Source organism: Molossus molossus, unplaced genomic scaffold (genome assembly GCF_014108415.1).
Source record: "Molossus molossus isolate mMolMol1 unplaced genomic scaffold, mMolMol1.p scaffold_m16_p_14, whole genome shotgun sequence".
Taxonomy (NCBI): Eukaryota; Metazoa; Chordata; class Mammalia; order Chiroptera; family Molossidae; genus Molossus; species Molossus molossus.
Window position 1 is genome coordinate 21,536,766 of NW_023425349.1, and position 23,211 is coordinate 21,559,976.

Sequence of the window (23,211 nt, forward strand, 5' to 3'; positions counted from 1 at the left end):
TTTGTGACACCTTCCATACTCACGTTCTTGTGTGTTAATGCTTAGTATATGTGACAAAAAACTAAATTCTGTAGTGCTAGCGGAAAAATAAGATTAAAAGCTTATATCTGTTCTAACAGTTGCAGAGAACAACAGGAAGGATGGAAAACACTGCTGGTACTCTCTTCACGTAGCCACTGTCTCCTTAGTGGAATGGAGGAGGAAATAATAATTCCTATGCTCACCTGACAAATATTTATTGAGCACTTACTGCCTTTCACCAGATTTCTGTCTTTAATAATGTCATACAACTCTTAAGCTGTATTCTCATTCAATTTGTATAACGGTTGGAAGTTAGCATTTTATTATCTTTATATAACGGATTCTAAGATAAGACAATTAAACAAATTGGAATTTGTGGCAAATTTTAAAATTGTTAAGAAAACTCATTTGAATTTGAAAAATTGATACTTTAATTAGAAACCATTATTGACTAGTTTTTAAAGCAAATCTATTAAATGAGATACAACTCATTCAGCTAAAACAATGAACTTCCAAAAAACAATATACTCTAAAATAATGTTTTGTAATATAGAATTTTCCTCTAATTCATACTTGCTTTTTCTTAATTAGCCAACATCAATTTGACTGCATTTTTGGTAGTTTGTTGGGGGTTTCTAAAACAAAGGCCTTGAATAAGAAAACACAAAATTCTCATGAAAACTTGGGCCAGGTAAGGTTTGGAAAATACCCAGAGAAATAGCTGTGACCCCACCTCTTAGGGAAGGAACTTGGTCTAAGATAACACTAAGAAAGTTTGAGAGAAGAGCAAATGCTGTGTTTAAGAAACTGATGGATGATAATACCTAGGAACAAAAAATAGCTCAAACTGGTTTACAGAATGGTCTCACATATTAATATAACATCTTGGTAAAGAGGGAGGATGGATAAGTGCAGGTGTGACTGTTACCAGAAAACACTGTGTCATGTAAAAGCTAAATACTTCCCCAGTGTCCCTGAGCTGAGAATGATCCATCCAGGTTCTGCTGTCACGTATTAACTTTTGAATGACTATTCTGTATTCCTTTTGTATTTTAAAATTAAAAGCACTCGTAATTTTTCCTTTAATTACACAAACAAAAACATTTTTTTAGAAAACACTGGAAACTAAGAAAAAGAAAGAAAAGAAAAATAAATAAAAATAGCCTCAGAGATAAGCATTATTTATAGTCCATTAATAAACAATCTCTCGCTCTGGATTTCTACTGCTTCTCTTAAAAAGCCCTACTGCTTTAAAAACCACTTAGCAGACTTAATAGTATTGAGTTTTCATTTCTTTTTGAGCAATGGCTATATAATGCAAATATAAATGAAACTCAAAAGAAAAAAAATAAATTTTAATAGAAATGAGATTTTGTTTGCAGTTTCGCTTTTCCTTTCTATCAGCCTGAAGTTAACTAGCTTGTGAAAACCCTTTGCATGCTGGGAAAAAAACATAAAATACAAAGTATATGGTTCTTATTAATTTTCTATGTCTCTGTAATATTACTGGGAGCATTAAAGACTTTTCCTAGGATTACTCTACAAGGTAAGGAATAATATATAGGACCAAATACATGTTTTATACATATAATAAATATGCATGTATTATAAAAATATAAGTGGAGAGAGACAGGGAGACTGCCAAGTCATAGTTTCAGAGTTGAAACAACTTCCTTTTCCTTTGTCTCTCTTCTTTTGCAGACTTATAAACCTCGAATTTTATGCAGTTATCAAATTTTAGAGGCAAAACACAAAGGCAAATTGGGCCATTTTGTCCCTCAACCTCCTAACCCTATTACTTAAACAAAATTTAAAAGGCTCCCAGCAGAAATTGGAGGATAGGGTGAATGCAAAGAACTTCCACTGTTGTCTCCTGTTGGCTTTTGCAAGTGAGGAGAACCCTGCCTGTGCAACTGAAGTGTGTGTCTCCGCAGGCAGTTCCTGGGACTGCGGGAGGAGCAACACCAGAAGCAGCTGGTCCTGTTGTTCACCCGAACAGTGGGGCAGAGGTCATGGGGATCCGCTCACAGAGTGCTAGTTATTTTGAAATGATCTGCAGGACTATCTCCAAAAATGCTAGTTAATATCGTACATGGAGCGGGTCCCTCTCTTGCCTCCTGAAAAACTAAACCTGGCTGATCTTTTTCTCTTTAGAGGCAGCAGGGGATATTTGATGCCAAGTCCCCCTTTTACCTTCCTGTACAACAGACAATTCTTCTTGGTCAAATGGAGTATTCAAAGGATTCTCATGACACTTTTCTTTCTCTCTGCTTTAACATGTACGAGTCACATTTTTAAAAGTGATCACGCAGTTTCTGTGAGGGAGCCCTCCCCTCTCTTTGAACACAGTGCTTTCTCCAAGCAGTCGACCCACTGTGGTTGGTTTGAGATGAGGCAACCCCGCGCCTGCAGTGGAATTTCCGCACCTTCGCCTGCCCTCCTTAGGGGTGGCACGCCTGTACCTCTCCTCTGACGTGGGCAAACCTCCTTTCCTTATGTACCGGCTGTCTGGCCTCCCGTTGTACTTTCCCAAAAAGTGTTCAGACTGGGGTTCTACGCCACTTCCAATCTCCAAAGCAAAACAGAACTTTTTTATACTTTTTTTCATTATTCATTTGTTTTAATTATTTTTTTTTAATTTATTTTTATTGTTGAAAGTATTACAGATGTCCCCCCTCCCCCATTGACCCCCTCCTCCCTGAGACCACCTTCCCCCACTGCCTTGGCTACACTATTATCTGTGTCCATTGATTATGCATATACGCATATAAGCCCCCCCTCCCGCTTCCCTCTGAGGTTCCTCAGTCTGTTCCCTGCTTCCATGTCTCTGAATCTAGTATCTTTGCACATGACTCATTCTCGAAGACACTGTCAACAAACAATCCACACGTCAAACTCAGCCTGCTGCCCTTTCCATACTTCCTGTGAGCTAAGAATGATTGAAAAAAATCAAAAGAAGTGAAAATTATATGAGATTCCAATGTCAGGGTCCCTAAGTAGAGTTTTATGGGAACAGAGCTGCGTTCTCGTTTATGGGTTGTCTGTGCTGGTTTTGCCCTGAAGCAGCAGAGCTGAGCGGTGGCATCAGAGACCGCAGGGCCCACACAGCGGAACGCATTTACCACACGGCCCTTCGCAGAGCAAGCGTGCCCGCCCCGCCTCTGAAATCAGGTGTCATTCTTCTGAAATGCCACATCCGATGTCCTCAAGTACAAGGACATGGGCTCCCCTGAAAAACAGCTCTCCTGCTGCTTCTGACTAAAATTACTTCCTATTTATAGTGTAAAACAGAGTGAGAGAAAGACAAACTTTTAAATTAAAAAAATTTGGAAAATTTACTATATTAGCCAGATATATACACTTTATAAATGTTATATATTTGTAGATATATCAGTTATAATCTAAGTATAATATATACAGTATTATATAAACTATATGTAGTATAAATACATAGTATATAATTAGAATATTTTTATAAATATATTTTCACATCCTGCATTTTTACTTAGCGTCATATAAACATTTGTCTATGCCTTCATGTTTTTCAAAAACATGGTTCCTAAAATCACATTAGTTTCTCTTTTTTGTCGATATTGACCAAATACATTTCACCAATAAAGGTTGTTTTTAATTTTATTGTTCCTACACTCCTTATTCCCTTAACATAAATTACTAAAAGTAATTAATAAATACAACCATTTTAAGTTTCTTTTTCTTATTCCTTTTTTAAATTAATTAATTTATTTTTGTTACAGATGTTTCTCCTTTTTCCCCTCACTGATTCCCCCCTCCCCCTCTGCCTTGTCCCCAGCTTTGTTTTCCATGTCCATTGTTCATGCATACATGCAAATAAGTTCTGTGGTTTATCTCTCCCCCACCACCCCCTCTTCTAGAGATTGTCAGTCTGTATCCCAGTTCCACGTCTCTGGGACTACCCCATTCCTCAGACTGTTATGTTCATTATATACCACAAACAAGTGAGATCATATGATACTTGTCTGTCTCTGTTTTGCTTGTTTTGCTTAGGATAATACTTTCCAGGTCCCTCCATGCCGTCTCAAAGGATAAGAGATCTGTCTTTCTGACAGTTGCATAGTACTCCATTGTGTATATGTACCACTGCTTTTTTATCCATTTGTCTACTGATGGACACTTGGGCTGTTTCTAGATCTTAGCTATTATAAATAGTGCTGCTATGAACATGGGGGTACATATATTCTTTCTGATTGGTGTTTCAGGCTTCTTAGGGTATATTCCTAGAAGAGGGATCACTGGGTCAATTGGAAGTACAATTTTTAACTTTTTGAGGAAACACCATATTGTTTTTCATAGTGGCTGCACCAGTCTGCATTCCCACCAGCAGTGCACTAGAGTCCCCTTTTTTCCACACCCTCGCCAACACTTGTTGTTTGATGATTTGTTGATGGCGGCCATTCTGACAGGTGTGAGGTGATACCTCATTGTTGTTTTAATTTGCATCTCTCTGATGATTAGTGATGTTGAGCATTTCTTTATATCCCTTAGCCATTTGTATGTCCTGTTTGAAGAGGTGTCCATTTAGTTCCTCTGCCCATTTTTTAATTGGGTTCTTTGTCTTCCTTTCGTTGAGTTGTATGAGCACTCTATATATATTGGAAATTAACCCCTTATTTGATATATCATTGGCAATGATGCTCTCCCATACAGTGGGTTGCCTTTCCATTTTGATGATTGTATCTTTTGCTGTGCAGAAGCTTTTGAGTTTGATGTAGTCTCATGTGTTCATTTTCTCCTTTGTTTCTGTTGCCTTAGGTGATGTATCAGTGAAAATTCTGCTGCGTATGATGTATGAAATTTTGTTGCCTACAGTTTCTTCTAGGATTTTTATGGATTCATGAGTCACATTTAAGTCTTTTATCCATTTTGAGTTTATTCTTGTGTAGGGTTTAAGTTGATGGTCTAGTTTCATTTTTTTGCATGTAGCTGTCTAATTTTCCCAATGCCATTTATTTATTTATTTATTTTTTGTTCAGGTAGAGTGGGAGGGAGAGAGAGGAACAGAGGGAGAGAGAAACATCGATGTGAAAGGAACACATCGAGTGGCTGCCACCCGCACAACCGACCAGGGCCGGGGACAAACTGCAACCGAGGTACATGCCCTTAGCGGGAACCGAACCCGGGTCTCTCAGGACCGCAGGCCGACGCTCTAACCGCTGAGCCAAACCGGCCAGGGCCCAATGCCATTTATTAAAGAGGCTAGTTTTACTCCACTTTATGCTCTTGCCACCTTTATCAAATATTAATTGAGCATATTGCCTTGGGTCCATTTCTGGGTTCTCTGTTCTGTTCCACTGGTCTATACGTCTGTTCTTATGCCAGTACCAGGCTGTTTTGGGTACAATGGCGTTGTAGTATAACCTGAAATCTGGTAATGTGATCCCCCCAACTTTGTTCTTCTTTTTCAAGATTGCTGTGGCTATTAGAGGTCTTTTTTGGTTCCATATGAACTTTTGAAGTATTTGTTCTAGTTCTGTGAAGTGTGTCATTGGTATTTTGATGGGGATTGCATTAAATCTATAGAATGCTTTGGGTAGTATGGACATTTTAATGATGTTAATTCTTCCTCCATGAACAAGGTATGTGCTTCCACTTTTTTTATATCTTCCTCTATTTCTTTTTTCAATGACCTGTAGTTTTCTGCAAATAGGTCCTTTACTTCTTTGGTTAAGTTTATTCCTAGGTATCTTAATTTTTTTGCCTCGATGGTAAATGGGATTGTTTTTTCAGTTTCTCTTTCTGTGAGTTCATCATTGGTGTATAAGAATGCCATTGATTTCTTGACATTAATTTTGTATTCTACTCCTTTGCCAAATTAACTTATTAAGTCAAGTAAATTTTTGATGGAGTCTTTGGGGTTTTCTACGTATAGTATCATGTCATCTGCGAATAAGGACAGTTTCGCTTCCTCCTTTCCAATTTGGATCTCTTTTATTTTTTCTTCTTGTCTGATTAATGTGGCTAAGACTTCCAGTACTGTGTTAAATAAGAGTGGCAAAAGTGTCCATCTCTGTCTTGTTCCTGTTCTTAAGGGAAATGTTTTTAGTTTCTGCCCATTGAGTATGATGTTGGCTGTAGGTCTTTCTTATGGCCTTTATTATGTTGAGTTATGATCCCTCTATTCCCACATTGCTGAGCATTTTTATCAGAAAGGGTGCTGGATTTTGTCAAATGTTTTTTCAACGTCTATTGATATGACCATATGATTTTTATCTTTCATTTTTTTATGTGGTATATCACATTTATTGATTTCCAAATATTGTACCAGCCTTGCATCCCTGGGATGAATCCCACTTGGTCATGGTGTATAATTTTTTTGATGTATTGCTGGATTTGATTTGCTAGTATTTTGTTCAGGGTTTTGGCATCTATGTTCATCAGGGATATTGGCCTGTAGTTTTCTTTCTTTGCAGTGTCTTTTTCTGATTTTGGTATTAGAATTATGCTGGCCTCATAAAACGAGTTTGGAAGGCTTCCTTCTTCTTGAATTTTTTGAAATAGTTCGAGGAGAATGGGTATTAGTTCTTCTTTGAATGTTCGGTAAAATTCCCCCGTGAAGCCGTCCGGTCCTGGGCTTTTGTTTGCTGGGAGAGTCTTGATTACATCTTCAATTTCTTTAGTTGTTATTGGCCTGTTCGAGTTTTCTATCTCTTCCCGTTCCAGTTTTGGGAGACTATGTGTTTTTAGAAATTTGTCCATTTCTCTTAGATTGTCAAATTTGTTGCCATATAATTCTTCATAATATTTGTTAAGAATCTGTTGTGTTTCTGTGGTGTCAGTTATTATTTCTCCTCTCTCATTTCTGATTTTCTGTATTTGGGTTCTCTCTCTTTGTTTCTTAGTGAGTCTAGCTAAGGGTCCATTAGTCTTTTTTTATCTTTTCAAAGAACCAGCTCTTTGTGTCACTGATCTTTTGAATTGTATGTTTGGTCTTCACGTCATTTATTTTTGCTCTGATCTTTACTATTTCTTTCCTTCTACTTCCTCTAGGGTTTTCTTTTTGTTTGCTTTCTAGTTCTTTAAGTTGTGAGGTTAGATAGTCTATTAGAACTTTTTCTAGTTTCTTGAGGTAAGCCTGTAGTGCTATGAACTTCCCTCTCAGTACTGCTTTTGCTGCATCCCATAGATTTTGTGTTGTTGTGTGTTCATTTTCATTGGTTTCCAGGAAGTTTTTAATTTCTTCCTTGATTTCCATGGTAACCCATTCATTGTTCAATAACATGCTATTTAGCTTCCATGTTTTCAAATGTCTTTGCATGTTCTTGTTGCAATTGATTTCTAGTTGCATGCCATTGCGATCTGAGAAGATGCTTGATATGATTTCAGTCTGCTTGAACTTGTAGAGACTTAGTTTGTGCCCTAACATGTGGTCTCTCTTTGAAAATGTCCCATGTGCACTTGAGAAGAATGTGAATTCTTTGATTTGGGGGTGTAATTCTCTGTAGATATCTATTAAATCCATTAGATCTAGTGCTTCATTTAGAGTCTGTGTTTCCTTGTTAATTTTTTGTCTAGAAGATCTATCCAGTGATGTCAGCAGGGTATTGAAGTCCCCTGCTATGATTGTATTGCTGTCAATTCCTCCTTTGAAGTCCTCCCAAAGATTTTTAATATATGTTGGTGCTCCTAAATTGGGTGCATATATGTTTACCAAGGTTATATCTTCCTGTTGGATAGATCATTTCATTATTATGTCGTGGCCTTCTTTGTCTCTAGTTATGGCCTTCATTTTGGAATCTACTTTATCAGATATGAATATTGCTACCCCAGCAATTTCTTTTGCTTTCCATTTGCTTGGAAGATTTTTTCCATCCCTTCACTTTCATCCTTTTTGAGTCTTTTGTTGTGAGGTGCGTTTCTTGTAAACAACATATATGTGAGTCATGCTTTCTTATCCAGTCAGCTGCTCTGTGTCTTTTTATCAGAGCATTCAAACCATTCACATTTAAGGTGATAATTGATATGTACTTATTTATTGCCATTTTTGTTTAGTGTGGTTCTATTTTTCTTCCTATTTCTTCTACTAATTACAGCAGTCCTTTTAGCATATCTTGCAGTGCCTGCCGGTTTGGTGTTAATATATTCCCTTAGCTTTTTATTGTTCAGAAAGCTCTTTATTTGACCTTCTATTTTGAATGATAGCCTTGGTGGATAGAGTAGTCTTGGATTCAGATTCTTGTTTTTCATGACCTTGATTATTTCATGCCACTCCCTTCTGGCCTGTAGTGTTTCTGTTGAGAAGTCAGCTGAGAGCCTTATGTGGTTTCCTTTGTAGGTAACCTGTTGCTTATCTCTTGCTGCCTTTAGCATTCTCTCTTTGTGTTTAATTTTTGGCATTTTAATTACTATGTGTCTTGGTGTGGGCCTGTTAGGGTTCTTCTTACTTGGGGCTCTCTGTGCTTCTTGAAACTGAATGCCTTCTTCCTTCACCAAGTCAGGAAAGTTTTCTGTCACTATTTCCTCAAATATATTCTCTAACCCTTGCCCATTTTCTTCCTCTTAGGGGACTCTTATGATGCGAATGTTATTACATTGCCAGTTGTCCCACAGTTCTCTTAAGCTGTCTTCCTGTTTTTTCATTGTTTTTTTTCCTTTTGGTTTTCTGATTGGTTGATTTTTTATACCCTGTCTTCTAATTCACTGATCCGGTCCTCAGCTTCCTCTACTCTGCTGGTTAGTCCTTCCAATGTGTTCTTAATTTCTGCTATGTCATTCTTCATTTCCGCTTGGTTGGTTTTTAATGTTTCTATATCTGTACTCATGGTGCTGAGGTCCTTACTCATATTGTTGAGCTTATTCACAATCATGGCTCTGAGCTCTACCTCTGACAATTTGCTTAGCTGCATTTTATTGATCTCATCTTCAATAGAGTTCTCTTGTTCTTTCATTTGGGATTTGTTTCTTTGTTCATTTGGGCTAACTCAGTGGGTTTTGGAGCCTGCCAAATTTCCCGTTTGTGTTGGTGTCCTGCTGTTTGTGGCTCCCTCTACTGGGTTTGGATGAGCCTGGGTGGGTCCATGTTAAACACCACTGTCAAGTCTTACTTTCCTGAGTAGATTTGCAAGCCCAGGAAGGGTTCAGTTATCCTCTAGCTTTTTCCTGGAAGCTAGTAGTCTCAGTTACTCAGTGCCCTGGTGTTCTGCATAAGAGTATTTCCAGAGGGTGGGATAGATGCTGGTTATTAATGAGCCTCAATTTGCATTTCTTTGCCTCACCTGGGAAAGGCTGAATATTCAAGGTGGGGGAGGCTGCTGCTTTTCCCCACAGCTCTGGGAAGGAGCACACTGGCCACCATCCTTTGTGGCTGCAACTCAGCAAAAACTCTGAGTGCCCTCCAAATCCCAGGTGTCCCCACAGAGTTCCAGCCCAGTCTGCCCTCCCTCTGCTGTAGCCCCCAGGTGAGTGGCTGTGGCTATTTTAGTGCTCTGACCTGGCTCTCTGGGCTGTGGAGCAGGCTTGGTCTTTATTCCCCAAGGGCGCTGCTCACAGCTAAGACTGCTGCTGTCTGTGGGCTCCCAGCCCATCACCATCTCGCGACTCCACAGATCCTACCAGTGTTCCTGATTATATGGTCCTGTCCTGCTGCTTTTCTGTTGCCTTTTTCTGAGGATTTGTCTTTATTTTAGTTGTAATTCCTGTTTGGTCCTGGGAGATTGTCTGCGTAGCTTCTATTCACACTGCCTTTATTTTCACATCCTCTATGCCTATCTTATGCGCAGCTGAGTAGCACAGGTCTTTCTGGTGCCCCCACATCCTGCAGGTCCAGCGGGTAACTGGATCGCACAGTCTCTTTGGGGACCCGGCTCTATGATTATGTTATGGGCTGCTGGGTCACACAGGCCTCTCTGGTGCTTCAGCACCCTACAGGTCCTTTGGGTAACTGGATCACACAGTCCCTGCTGGGTCGCACAGGCCTCTCTGGTGCTTCAGCACCCTACAGGTCCTTTGGGTAACTGGATCACACAGTCCCTGCTGGGTCGCACAGGCCTCTCTGGTGCCCCAGCACCCTGCAGTTCTGGAGGGCGGGCAGCTGGATCGCACCAGTCTCTCTTGGGCTCCGGCTTCCCACTGCTCTTGTGAGCTGCTGGATCGAGCAGGCCTCTGTGGAGCCCCAGGTCCCGCTGCTGGTGGCTGGGGAGTGCTGCTGCCCCATGGGGCTTAACCCCTGCTCAGCTTTTACTGTAGTTTTTGGGAATGGGTCTCAGCTGCTGGTCTGTGCTTCTGTTGCCTGGGGATGGATGTCTGCTCAGGCTGGGGGTATATCTCGACTCTGATCGGGCTGCTACTATGGGGGATGGTGCTGGGCTCCGGGCTGTCCACGGCTTCTGTGACCAGCACCTTGGCAGCTCCACTACTGTGCACCAGTCTGTGTTGGCACAGTGTCCACTGGTCCGATGGTGCCAGGTGTGCTTGTGGGCTGGTGTTGCTGGGCCCTAGCCGCTCCCACTGCCTCCTCCCAGGGAAGACCCGGGCTCTTCCACAATGGTGGGACCTCCCCGTGGCACAGGGACAAGCCCCCTGAAGGGCCGCTCACCGCGGTAGCCGGCTGCTCCATCCCCGCACAGGACCTTCTGCTCCACGGCTCCGCACTGCTCGGGTTTACTCGTCTACCTTCACGTCCACTCACACTCTCTCACACTCTCTCACTCTCTCACACACTCACCTTCCCTCTAGTCCTGCCCGACGCCATCTTCCCATTTTAAGTTTCTTAATAAAAATTGCCAAATGCTCTCTAGAGAGGTCATTGTAATGTCCTTTCTACCAGCAGAGCCTGAGAGTGCTGGTGTTATCACAGTGGAAAATGGTCTGGGATTTCAGCTAATTAGCACTGTTTGACTCTAATGAGTTTAACATGCTTCATTTGCATTTACATGCATGTGAAAGATCTATTTCTGTTCTTGAGTCCTTGGAATTTTTATGTGCTTCCACTACTGTGCTGTCTTGTAGGTAAGGGGTGTGTGTGTGTGTGTGTGTGTGTGTGTGTGTGCATGCCCTAGTAAAATGTAAATTCCTTGGGGGGCAGGGAGTATGTATAATTTGTTTTGTTTCTCTACTTTCCTATGGTGTCAGGAATAGAACAAGTGGTTTAAAATGCACAGGGAGGACAGCTGTGCTGAAGGGTGTGTGAATGAAAGATGGCATCTCTTCTGTTGGTGGCCTGCGTTTTAAATTCATTTTTCCCATGTTTGTGGTGCATGCTCCTCCAGAAGCTATTCACCTTCACTGTAGAATCCTTAAAGATCAGAACTTGGCCTGTCAGAACTGTGCTAAATGAATACACTTCAGGTATGTGAATTGGGTCAAGATAAAGAAATAACTAAATTTTTGTATGCAACGTATTCTTTCATTCCATGGGATTAGAAGCAGTGGTTGGTGGTTTAGGTCCTGCTTAGCTATTGTGCTGTCTGGGTTAGTACAGAAGTTACCAATCTAAATTCTTGTGTCCGCCTGCCTGAGATTGGATTGAGGCTTTGTCGTTTGCTATGTGGTCCTGCAATTCTAGGTGTACCAGTTTCCGCATATAAAAAATATAGTGAGGTCCGGCCGGTGTGGCTCAGTGGTTGAGCATCGAACCACGCACCAAGAGATCGCTGTTTCAACTCCCGGTCAGGGCACATGCCCAGGTTGTGGGCCTGATCCCCAGTGGGGGGCATGCCAGATGTGGCCAGTTGATGTTCTCTCTCTCCCTCTCCCTTCCTCTCTCTCTAAAATCAATAGAGAAAAAAATATATATGGTGATAATAATAGTTCTTGCTCTATAAAGTTGTTGAAATGTTGATATGAGAAAAGAGGTGATCATAAATGTACCATAAACTTAGCTGCTGTGATCATTATTATTATTAGCGAATTATTTGTAATCTTAGTTTCATTATTTGTAAAATTAGATAAAAAGAGTTACCACACTTCATAGAGTTTTTAGGAAAGTCAATTTTACTGCGGATAAAACACTGTAAATTGCCAAATATGATATTACAAGGTGATACTTTCTTATCTACAGGATAAAGTAATGAGGGAAGAGTTTGGGAGTCACTTCTGGGTTCTCTTTCCAAGCCTATAATTTACTAGCTCTGTAAACCCCTGGAACTCTCCAGTTCAAAGAAACACTCTTAGTTTATTTTCTGTACAGTAGGGATAATAATAGTACCTATTTCATAGGGATTTCCTGGGGATAACTTTAAATAATGCATGTAAAGCCCTGAAAATAGTGCTTGATACACCACGAGTATTGGGTAGATGTTACCTATCTCCATTTTCATCCTCTTGTAAGAGCATTAGGAGGATTTGAAATTAGATAGTTTCTGAAAGAGTACAGTGCTCAGCAAATAGACAATAGATGACATATCAAACAAAAATAAAAACACAACAAAACAAAAAATGATATAATAACAGTATCTTACCTCCATTCTTTTAACAGGAAAGGAAGTTCCCACAGGAAATCAAGTAAATGGGAAAAAGAAGCAAAAGTTAGTACATTTTCATCTTATGGTTTACACGAAATAGCTTTGATACCTCTATGAGTTTCTGAAAAGTTCTCTGCTTCTGCTAGGAGGCCGATATCACATTAACAGGCAGACTTGGAGAAGGAGATTAAGAAAATATTGAGTGTCTCCAGGACCTGAATTCTTTTCTTGCCTTTTAAAATATGTTTTTACTGACTTTTTAGAGGGAGGGAGGGAGGGGAAGAGAGAGAGACAGAGAGAGACAGAGAGAGAGGAAGGGAGAGGGAAGGGAGGAAGGGGGGGGAGAGAGAGAGAGAGACACAGAGACAGAGAGACAGAGAGACAGAGAGAGAGACACAGAGAGAGAGAAACATCTATTGACTGCCTCCTGCACATTCCCCACCGGGGATTGAGCCCATAACCCTGCCTGCACTGGGAATCCAGCTGGTGGCCTCTTGGTCCACAGAGCGACGCTCATGTCACTGAGCCACACTGGCCGGGCAGGAACTGACTCCTTTTCACGGCGAAGCAGCCAGGGGCGCCATCAGCCCCGGCAGCGTCAGAGCCCTGCGCAGCCCTCCGGTAGCCACCCGGGACTTTGCGTCGAGAAAGCAGATGCGGAGGTTCAGTGAGAGGCGAGAGGAGAGGGCTGGAGGAGAGATGAGAGAGCAGTCCTTCCCACAGACCCACTAACTTCATAGTCGCGTGACCTGTGCGGCCAGACAGGGTCCGTGCTCATCAGAAGGACCACGCGCTTAGTTCGAGGCTCTGCGGTCCCGGTCTTGGTATACCTCCTTTCTTAACAGGAGACCCCGCATTTTTGCACCAGGCTCCATAAATTTGCCACAGGCTGAAAGCTTGGGGCACTGCGAGAACTGCCCCTCTCCTCTGGTGAGTTATGGGGCTCACAGCAGCCAGGGCCCCAACTTGGACTCTCCCAAGGCAGGAGGACCCTTGCGGGGTGTAACTGACCAGCCTATCTGAATGGTTCCATCTCTTTTTGGATAGGAAATCTAAAACTTGACATTCTTTACCAAGCACTTCGTAATCTACGTCCTCCTGCCCCCCATTCCCATTATAAAAGTAAGAAGTAAGTTATATGCTTTGGCTAAATCCCATTTGCCTTACTAGAATTTCTCCTAATGTCAACGTCTAACTCATTTTGAAGGCTTCAGGTCCGTCTGGGTGTTCTTCTTCTGCCTTTTAGAAAAAGATTCTAAAATGAATTCCTCTGAGAAGTCTACCTTCTTGAAAAACCTTGTACATTCAGAGGTTTGTCTTTCTACCCGTCCTTTTGGCTTTTGTGAGGGTTGGTGACTGTGAGATTTTTGTAACCTTGAGCATGTGAGTCTTTTGTCGTTAAGGGCTTTTTATTAAATAAGACTGATGAGGTCGGAAACCAACATGAGGCACCACCATGACCCAAACCTCATAACAGTTCTACTGCTGTTCAGATAGAACAGGTGGAAGGAGACATCAGGAAATTCTTCCAGAGAAAGTGGTATGTAGTTTAGAGAGGTAAACACAGATTGTAAGAGCAGCTGAGCAGGAAAACGCGTTGAAATACGAGGAGGCCAAGGTTATGTATATGAAAAAGCCCTGACTTTAAGATGTCAAAGGAGGATTCAATACCATGTGCCAATGCCAAAGAGAATCCAGGCACAGGACTTGGGAGGAGATAATGAGCTTAGATATGCTTCTATTTAAAGGGCAAGTAAGGAAAGAAAAATGTTATTAATTAAGGGTGCTTGGTTGTTTCAAGAACATTGAGAGAATCAGAGGATTCCCTCCTATATTGGGCTTCCATGTGTTTCTTATAGAAATTTCTCCAGTCACATTGTCTTTTGGGGGGAGAGGGGGGAGAGCAGGGAAGGGGCCCAAGAACCTTGCAATCAAACAAGTGCTTTTATCTTAAAACAAGATATTTTAAAATTTGAAAAATTTTCCAACAGTCATCAATATTTGTAGTCTTTTTTGAATTATCTGGAAAAGTCAATAAAAGTTTGGCTGTCTTCTAAAACATACAGCGACTGTAACACAAGAAAGCTGCTTGGTTATGGAAAGAGTGCTCAGCTCTTAGGCCCGACTGCAGAACAGCTGGTGTTAATTTAGTGTGGCTACTGGCTGTTACTCATTTTTTCTTTCCCCTTTTATTAAAAAACAAAAACAAAACACCTTCTTCTGTAATCAGTATAAAGCCAGATGGCCAGGTGGGTACTGGAACTATCAGTGCGGGGGAGGGAGGGAGGGGGAACACTTTGTAAAGTATATGATTGTCTGCTGTATACCTGAAATGAATACAAAATAATATTGAATGTAAACTGTAATTGAAAAATAAAATTTAAGAAAAAAATAAAGCCCTGGCCAGTTTGGCTCAGCGGTTAGAGCATCGGCCTGCAGACCAGAGAGTCTTGGGTTTGGTTCCTGCTAAGGGCATGTACCTCGGTTGCGGTTCATCCCTGGCCCCTGTTGGGTCGTGTGGGTGGCACCAATCGATGTATCCCTCTCACATCGATGTTTCTCTCTCTCTCTTCCTCCCTCCCTCCCTCCCACTCTATCTGAAGGTAAATGCAAAAAAATGAAGAAAGAAAAAAGAAAAACACATAAAGCCACCATGAAATGCCGGGGAATGTTGACTGTTTTGTTGATGAGCACACACTCTCCCCCACTGGCTGGGCAGGGTGTTCCTGCTACATCACCACACGCCTCCTAATGAGGAGAAGATTAGGGACACATTGGGAGTGTGACTCTGACATGAGAGAGCCTGAAACATTGTAGTACACGCAATCAGCTGTACACGTTATAAAGTATAATTCAGAGTTCTTTTTGTTTTCTGTAAGAGTATGCAACATCAACTCCTTTAAAATAAAGTAAAACTGCAGTAGACCCCTTTTATCCACAGCTTTGCTTCCTGCAGTTTCAGTTACCTGCGGGCAACTGTGGTCTGAAAATATTAAACGGACAATTGCAGGAATAAATAATTCTTGAGTTTGTAATTGTGTGCCATTGTAAGTAGTGAGGAAATCTCTCGATTGCTGGGTTGGGCCACGACGTGATCATCCCTTTATTCAGCGCCCTGCACGCCCCCTGCCCCTTAGCCTGTAGCAGCTCTCTTGCTTGTCAGATAGACCACTGCGACCCTGCAGGGCTTGTGTTCCTCGCCCTTATTTTACTTGATAATGGCCCCAGAGTGCAGGAATAGTGGTGCTGGCAACTCGGTTATGCCAAAGAGAAGTGGTCAAGTGCTTCGTTTAAGTAAAAAGCTGAGGACTCTCACATCATCTCAAGAAGACAGGTAAGTACAGTACAGGAAGGTATTTTGAAAGAGTGACCGCATTCACATAACTTATATTATATTGTTATACTTGTTCTGTTATTAGTTATCCTTGTTAATCTCTTACTGTGCCTAATTTATAAATTAAACTTTATCACATAGTATATATAAGCTTCAGTACTATCTGCAGTTTCACTGGGGGTCTTGGAACTTATCCCCTGTGGATAAGAGGGATGACTGTGTGTGGTCCACCTGGGGGTGGAGGACTCCAATACTACCACGTCACAGTTCTCCCTACTGCCCACTGTTGGTTATGTTACATATATTCATTTGAGTTTTAAATTTAGCGACCAGAAGCTCCAGAACCTGAGGTCGGTCCAAAGAAGGAGCGGTGTTGGTAGAAGGGGTGAGAGCTCATGTTAGAGAAGGGATGTGATCACAGGCTCCTTCCTGTACCTGTAGCATAGACAGAACTTTGGACATCACTCTCCCATGAAGGACCTATTAATGCCATTGGGAATGGGAAATACAAACATGTATTTTCCTCTCCTGAATTCCTGTGTCTATTTCCCCCTGGCTTTCCTGAGATATAATTAACATAACATTTTATAAATTTAAGGTGTACAGTGTATTGATTTGATACACTTAAATATTGCAAAATATTTACCACCATAGCATTAGCTAACACCTCTGTCATATCACATAATTATCCCCCCTCTTTTTTTTTTTTGGTGAAGACACTTAAGATATACTCTCTTTGCTACTTTCAAGTATATTAATACAGTATTATTAACTATAATGATCATGCTGTACATGAGATTCCCAGAACTTAATCATCTTATAACTGGAATTTTGTACTCTTTGATCAACAATTTCCATTTGTTCCACTCCTCAGCCCCTGGTAACCATGTGTTTCTGTGAGTTAGGCTTTTTTAGATTCCACTTATAAATGAGACCATACAGTATTTATATCTTTCTTTATCTGACTTATTTCACTTAGCACAATGCCCTCAAGTTTCATCCATATGTTATCACAAATGGCAAAATCTCATTCTTCTTTATGGCTGAATAATATTCCGTTGTATATACACCACATCTTCTTTATCTATTTGTTCATTGATAGACACTTAGGTTGTTTTCATATCTTGACTATTGTGAGTAATGCTGCAGTGAACATGAGAGTGCAGATATCTCCTCAGTATCCTGTTTTCATTTCCTTAGGTATAAATCCAGCAGTGGGACTGCTGGATTATATGGTAGTTTATTTCTAATTCCGTGAGGAGTCTCTCTACTATTTTCCCTAGTGACGAATCAATGTGCATTCCCACCAACAGTGCTCAGGAAGTCCCCTTCTCCACACCCTTGCCAACACTTGTTAACTCTTGTCTTTTTGATGATAGTTACTCTAGTGGATATGAGGTGGTATTTCATCCAGGTTTTGATTTGTATCTCTTTGATGATTAATGATGTGGAGCACCATTTCCTGCACCTGTTGGCCATTTGTATGTCTTCTTTGGAAACAAATGTCTATTCAGATCCTCTGCCCATTTTTAATTGTATTGTTTGTGGTTTATCTTTTTTAAGTTGTATGAGGGTGTGTGTGTGTGTGTGTGTATTTTTACATATTTTGGATACTAACTTCTTACCAGATACATGACTTGCAAATATTTCATAAGTTGCCTTTTTATTTTGTTGATGGTTTCTTTTGCTGTGCAAAAGCTTTTTGGTTTAAAACAGTCCCACTTGTTTATTTTGCTTTTGTTTGTACTTTTGGTGTCATATTAAAAAAAATCATTGACAATGAGGTTGCCACCTATGTTGTCATTTTTATCCTGATCTTAGAGGAAAAACTGTCAACCTTTTCACTGTTGAGTATGATGTTGGTTGTGGGTTTTGTCATATATGGCCACATTGTGTTGAGGTATGTTCCTTCTATATCCAATTTGTTGAGCATTTTTATCATGAAATGATATTGTATTTTGTTGAATGTGTTTTCTGCATTTATTAAGATGACCAGATTATTTTTATCTTTCCTTCTATTAATGTGGTATATCATATTTATTGGTTTGCTTATGTTGAACCATTCTCACATCCCTGGGATAAATCTCACTTAATCATGGTGTATGCACCTTGTAATGTGCTATTGAGTTTACTAATATTTTGTTCAGAATGTTTGCATCTATATTTATCAGGGATAAGTTGGCTGAAGTTTTCTTTTCTTGTAGTGTCCTTATCTGGCTTGGTATCAGGATAATGCTAACCTAGTAAAATGAGTTTGGGAGTGTTCCCTCTTGCTCAGTTTTTTGGAAGGTTTTGAGAAGGATTGATATTAATTCTTCTTGAAATGTTTGGTAGAATACCTGTGTCTATTTTGATGGCCTCTGGCTCTTGCAGGACTATGCTCATTAGAGGGATCATGGGCTGTCTCTGGTGTCTTGCTTGTCTCTGCCACAGGGCCTAGGATTCTGATGACAAAGAGAAGGCATCTTGCCAACTATTCTGTGATTTGAACCTTTTGGAGTTGTGACTGGAGGGGAAATGCAACTTCCTGGTTCATGGGGAGAGGTTCCAAAAGTTTTTCTGACTCCTTTTGATGACTAACAACAAATGTAAATGAGTCAGAAAGAAGTGTATCACATTTCTTAAACAATGCATAAGGATTTGGGCAAACACATGGAAGAGTTTTGGGAAAATGAAGACTGATCTTTATTTTTTTTTCTTTCTTGTTCTTACACAGTAGAAGTAGCATTAGACTTAATCCTAAGCACTAGATCAGATTCTTCCATTTCCAGTTTCCCCACTGGGATGAGTAAATAAACAGTACAAAAAACTTCAAAGTGAGACATAAAAAATGTGACAGAGGGGCTGTTGACTACAGAACACTAAGGGAGGATGGGGATGGCTGAAATGAGAGAAAGAAGAGTTTGGGGCAAAGAAGGACTGTCAGAATGCCATGGGAAGGCACTGTACCAGAGTCCAGCTCGGGGCCTCTGGCTAGCCCCGTCAGAGGCCAAAGGAGAGCGGCGCCGAAAGTAGACAGAGAGAAAGCAGATGCCACACCCAAGCTCTGGAAGATCTAGGGAGCGTAAGACATGCTTCTTTGAAATGATTGTGGATTAGAGTGACTCAATGGATTCCTTTTCACCAGAGTGGCCTCACTTCTCTAGAACAGTGGTCCCGGGAGCACCCCAGAGTTGGAAGGTAGTTTCTTCAATGATGGCAGAGAGACCTTCATGAGAATCTAGCAGGTTTAACTGAAAAGAACAAGTCAAAGCACTGAAGAGAAAATGGCAGATGTTTCATGGGTTCAGAAGTCTTATTCCATTGTACCAGAGGCACCCTCATTGAATCTTCCTGGGAAATTTTAGAAAAAGTATGGGAGCTTCAAATCTCCTGATGGTCAGTGAGACCCAACAGGGAAAACAGATCAGAGGCTGAACAAAGGGTCTTCTGTCTTCTTATGAGTTAGCAACTTGAGGAAATTCCTCTTTGCTCATTTTGGTAACTATTTTTTTTTCCATATGCAGAAGGATTCAGACTTATTGGTTCAAGCACACTACCGAACACTTGCTCAACATGCATTTTCAGGCTTGTTGACTAAAGTCAAGTCATTGCTGCTTCCATTGTCCCTACTAAGGTCACTGCTCCTCACCTGCACTCAACTTTGCTGTTGCCGTAGATTCCAAGCCCTCTCTGCTGCCATGTGACAATCCATGCTTTGCTCCCACCGTCCCTTTCCCCACACATATTCTATTCTATCTTTCCTGGGCTGCTGGTGCTGATTGCTCCTCACTCTGGTCTGTTCTCAACATTGACCACTGTGCCCTGCACCCTGAGACATTGCCTTTCTCTGCTGCCTGTCCACACCTTAAGGCTCTTTCTGCCATCAGAAAATGCCACTATTTGGGGCGGGGGGATGTAGATTACAGCTTCCTTTGTTGATACATTCCATCTATTAATAGAGTTGGATCGAGTTCTCATTTGGGCTAGGACAGGGATGAAGGGGCAATGTTGCTGTAGATGATATGGTGACAGTCATGCTCCGCCATCCTTCCAGTGTCAGGAAATCATGTCCATATGATGAATCTGCCTTTGTGGGGCAAATACACCCATTTGGTTAGGCTCTTCTCCTTACTGGTCATACTGCTGCCTTCTTTGTACTTATAATGGGTAGGCTCTGAAGACTGCCATACTACAGGGGGGGTCTGTGACCAGTCCCTCCAGCTTGGTATGTTGTGAAAAGGAGAAAAGTAGGGGAATTAATAATTCAGATACACATTTTATAGAATCCTTTCTCTGGATCATAATCCTAGAGGAGATGTATATTGATAAATTAAGGAAAAAGCCAAAAGCATAGGGAATTTTTCCTACTTTTTATTTGGAACTCTAGAAGCAGAAAATCTTTTTGTGGCTCTTATCCTGACATGGGTGGCCACATCAGTGCAAAGACGGTAGTATGACATGGTTGGGTCTGAATCGCTCTTGGATTTTGTGTTACATGAAAGTCTTCGGGCCCCATGAGGGATAAGAGGGGCTGAGTTGGAATTCAGCAGGCCTTCCGTGGCAGGGAGAGACAGGGTGACCTAGCTGCAGAGCCTCTAGAGAGGGGCTTGATGAAGGATTGACAGAGGAGAGAGGGCGGTGCTGCCACCGGAGGAACCTCAAAGGGGCTGAGCCAGCCAGGGAGGTCCTCTGGTTTCTCACCAAGCCCAGAAAGGAGATCGTAAATTCTTCAGCTATAGGCTTCACGAGAGACAAGGGGGCCCAGAGGATATCACAGCATAAATTCAAGTCCCCTTCTCCTTTGCCATCTAGGAAAGAGATGGGAGGAAGGAAGGCAGGAAGAGCCCTGGCAGAGGATTAATGTCTGAATGACTTAATAATGACCTGAAATGAGATTAACAATATTATTTCTTCTCTTCTACCCAGAGGTGTAAATTAAACTAGATTAGGTCAGTTTATTCTCTCTCTCTCTCTCTCTCTCTCTCTCTCTCTCTCTCTCTCTCTCTCTCTCCCCCCCCCCCCCACACACACATACACCCACACACAGTTAACATTGGGTCTTGATCAAATATCAAACAAAACATAAGATAATGAGTCTAGAATAATATCAAGTAATTTAAAGGCATCCAAGTTTTAGTTATTTTATCTCCTGAACCTTCTCATGTTCTTATGTTTTGTTTTTATCCATTATTGTTTGTCCTAGACACCTTCTTCAAAATCTGACACATCTAAACTCGTTCTTCTACCACATTGCGACACTTTTCAGTCTTATCATTTCTATCCTGATGGGCCCATGCGCCTCTTCTCTTCTCTCTGTACCAGTTGCTGCTGCTGCTGTTCAGACCTTCATGCCTGTTCTAGACTCCTAGAATAGCCTCCTCACTTCTTGCCATGCCTCCCAAACTTCTGACACCCAACATCTATTAATTTGATAAAGGATATAGCTGATTGCAACACTTGTCTCCTTTATCTATTTAGTTTTTAAAATATTTTTCCTCTATTGAATTTAGAGACAGAGGAAAGAAGAGAGAGAGAGAGAGAAACATTATTGAGAAATAGAAACATTGATTGGCCGCCTCCTGCATGCCCCCCACTGGGGATCGGGCCCACAACCTGGGCATGTGCCCTGACCAGGAATCAAACCAGCGACCTCTTGGTGCATGGGTTGACACTCAACCTCTGAGCCGGGCAACATTTGTCTCCTTTAAATAATTAAATGACTTCCCATTGATTGAAGAATATATTCAACCTACTTAGGCTCTTCCTAACTTGGCTAGAGCCCACATTTCAAACGTTTCTTTCCACTCTCCCCATCACTCCCAGTTCCCATCATGCTCTAGACTTGCTGTTTTCTGAATACACTTCCACTTTTTCATCTCGTCCTCGTCTCCTGCTCCATTCCTTTAAGCACAGCCTCTTTTCCTGCTGTCGTACTTTGTTTATGCTTCTGCCACAGAACAGTCTGTGCAATAATATTTATGGCTGATTGACTTCCATTCTAGATTGAAAGTCCATGGTAGGCAGGGGCTTTGTTGTTAATTATCGCATTTGTTAATTAAGTTTGTATCCTTTACCTAGCACAATAGCCTGAATCCAGTGTATGTAAAGTAAAAGTACTTTATAAATAACAAAGTGCTATGGAACTAGTAATCATTTTATTATTTGTTAAATTGAGTTGAATTTACTTTTAGGATTCTCACCCATTTTCTCTGACAGAAATGATTTCCCATCAGTGGAAAATTTAGAACAACTGATGTGTTGTCTCAAGACAATATAGGCAGCTGTGTCCCTGGAGAAGAAGGCGGAGGGAGCCTAGTTTTGGAATCTTCTCTTCCCTTGATGGGCATGCCTCAGAGGTCTAGCTCTGCCCAGTGCTCCCTATATATTTTTCTGTGGTTTCTATTCACCTTATACTAAAAATCACTAACATTACTGGCAATTTCTCCATCAGGGAAGATCAAAGAAGTGGCACTGCAGTAAGAAATGCCAGGCTCTGGAGGGCTGGCGCTGGGCTCAGGTTCTACTGACGCTTGAATTACATGTGAGAACAAGCATCTCTCTGCTGACCGCTGGGCAGTGGACCTGCTATGAATATAACATGCTGGGCATTTCCTGATGCAGGGATGATTTTCATCTCTAGGAATCCCACAAATGTTCTCAGAAGCCTTCAGGGCATTTAAATTTTAAAAATAAACCTTCAAAACCCAACACAAATATTCTAGAACTCCACATGTCGGCCCTTTTCCTTGAAATACCTGAAAGTCCTGCTCACTTGTGTGAGACAGGAAAGGGAAAGACCACAGAGGGGAAGGTCACAAACTCCTAAGAAAAGTGCGCTCAAGAAACAGCCATGAAGAAACTGGCACGACCATGACAAGTACCTGCCAACTTACTCTCTGAGAGCCTTGGGAAGTTAGCTAAACCAGAGGAAGAAAGAGAGAGGAGGGAGGGAAAAGAGAGGTGGGAGGAAGAAGAGAAAAGACAGCACAGGAAAGTAAAAGAATAAAAGGAAAACTGAAAAGGAGGAAAGAAGGGAGGAAGAAAGGGAGGAAGAGAGAAGGCAGGAAGGAAGGAAGGAAGGAAGGAAGGAAGGAAGGAAGGAAGGAAGGAAGGAAGGAAGGAAGGGAGAAGGCAAGAAGGCAGGAAGGCAGGAAGAAGGAAGGAAGGAAGGAAGGAAGGAAGGAAGGAAGGAAGGAAGGAAGGAAGGAAGGAAGGAAGGAAGGAGGAAGGAAGGAAGAAGGAAGGAAGGAAGGAAGGGAGAAGGCAAGAAGGAAGGAAGGAAGGGAGGGAGGGAGGGAGCTTCTGGAAGCTGTTACTCATCACTTGGGTAGGTATTTGAGGATTTCACTTTTGAGGCAATAAATCAGCAAAATTAACAATTATCTAGGTCAACCTCTGGAGTGTCCTCATGGAGGATGAAACAGGCCAAAGGCAACT

The 23,211-nt window shown here is 41.5% G+C and overlaps 1 protein-coding gene across 6 annotated transcripts in view; it reads right to left on the bottom strand.

Annotated features, from left to right (window-relative positions):
• The window catches only part of MUSK (muscle associated receptor tyrosine kinase), a 99,361-nt gene that overhangs the window by 13,202 nt on the left and 62,948 nt on the right, over positions 1-23,211 (bottom strand). For all 6 annotated transcript variants that reach the window (XM_036260752.1, XM_036260749.1, XM_036260751.1 and 3 more), the window contains one exon: positions 12,456-12,462. In XM_036260752.1, coding sequence (XP_036116645.1) covers positions 12,456-12,462 — 7 coding nt within the window. The remainder of the gene's footprint in view (positions 1-12,455; positions 12,463-23,211) is intronic.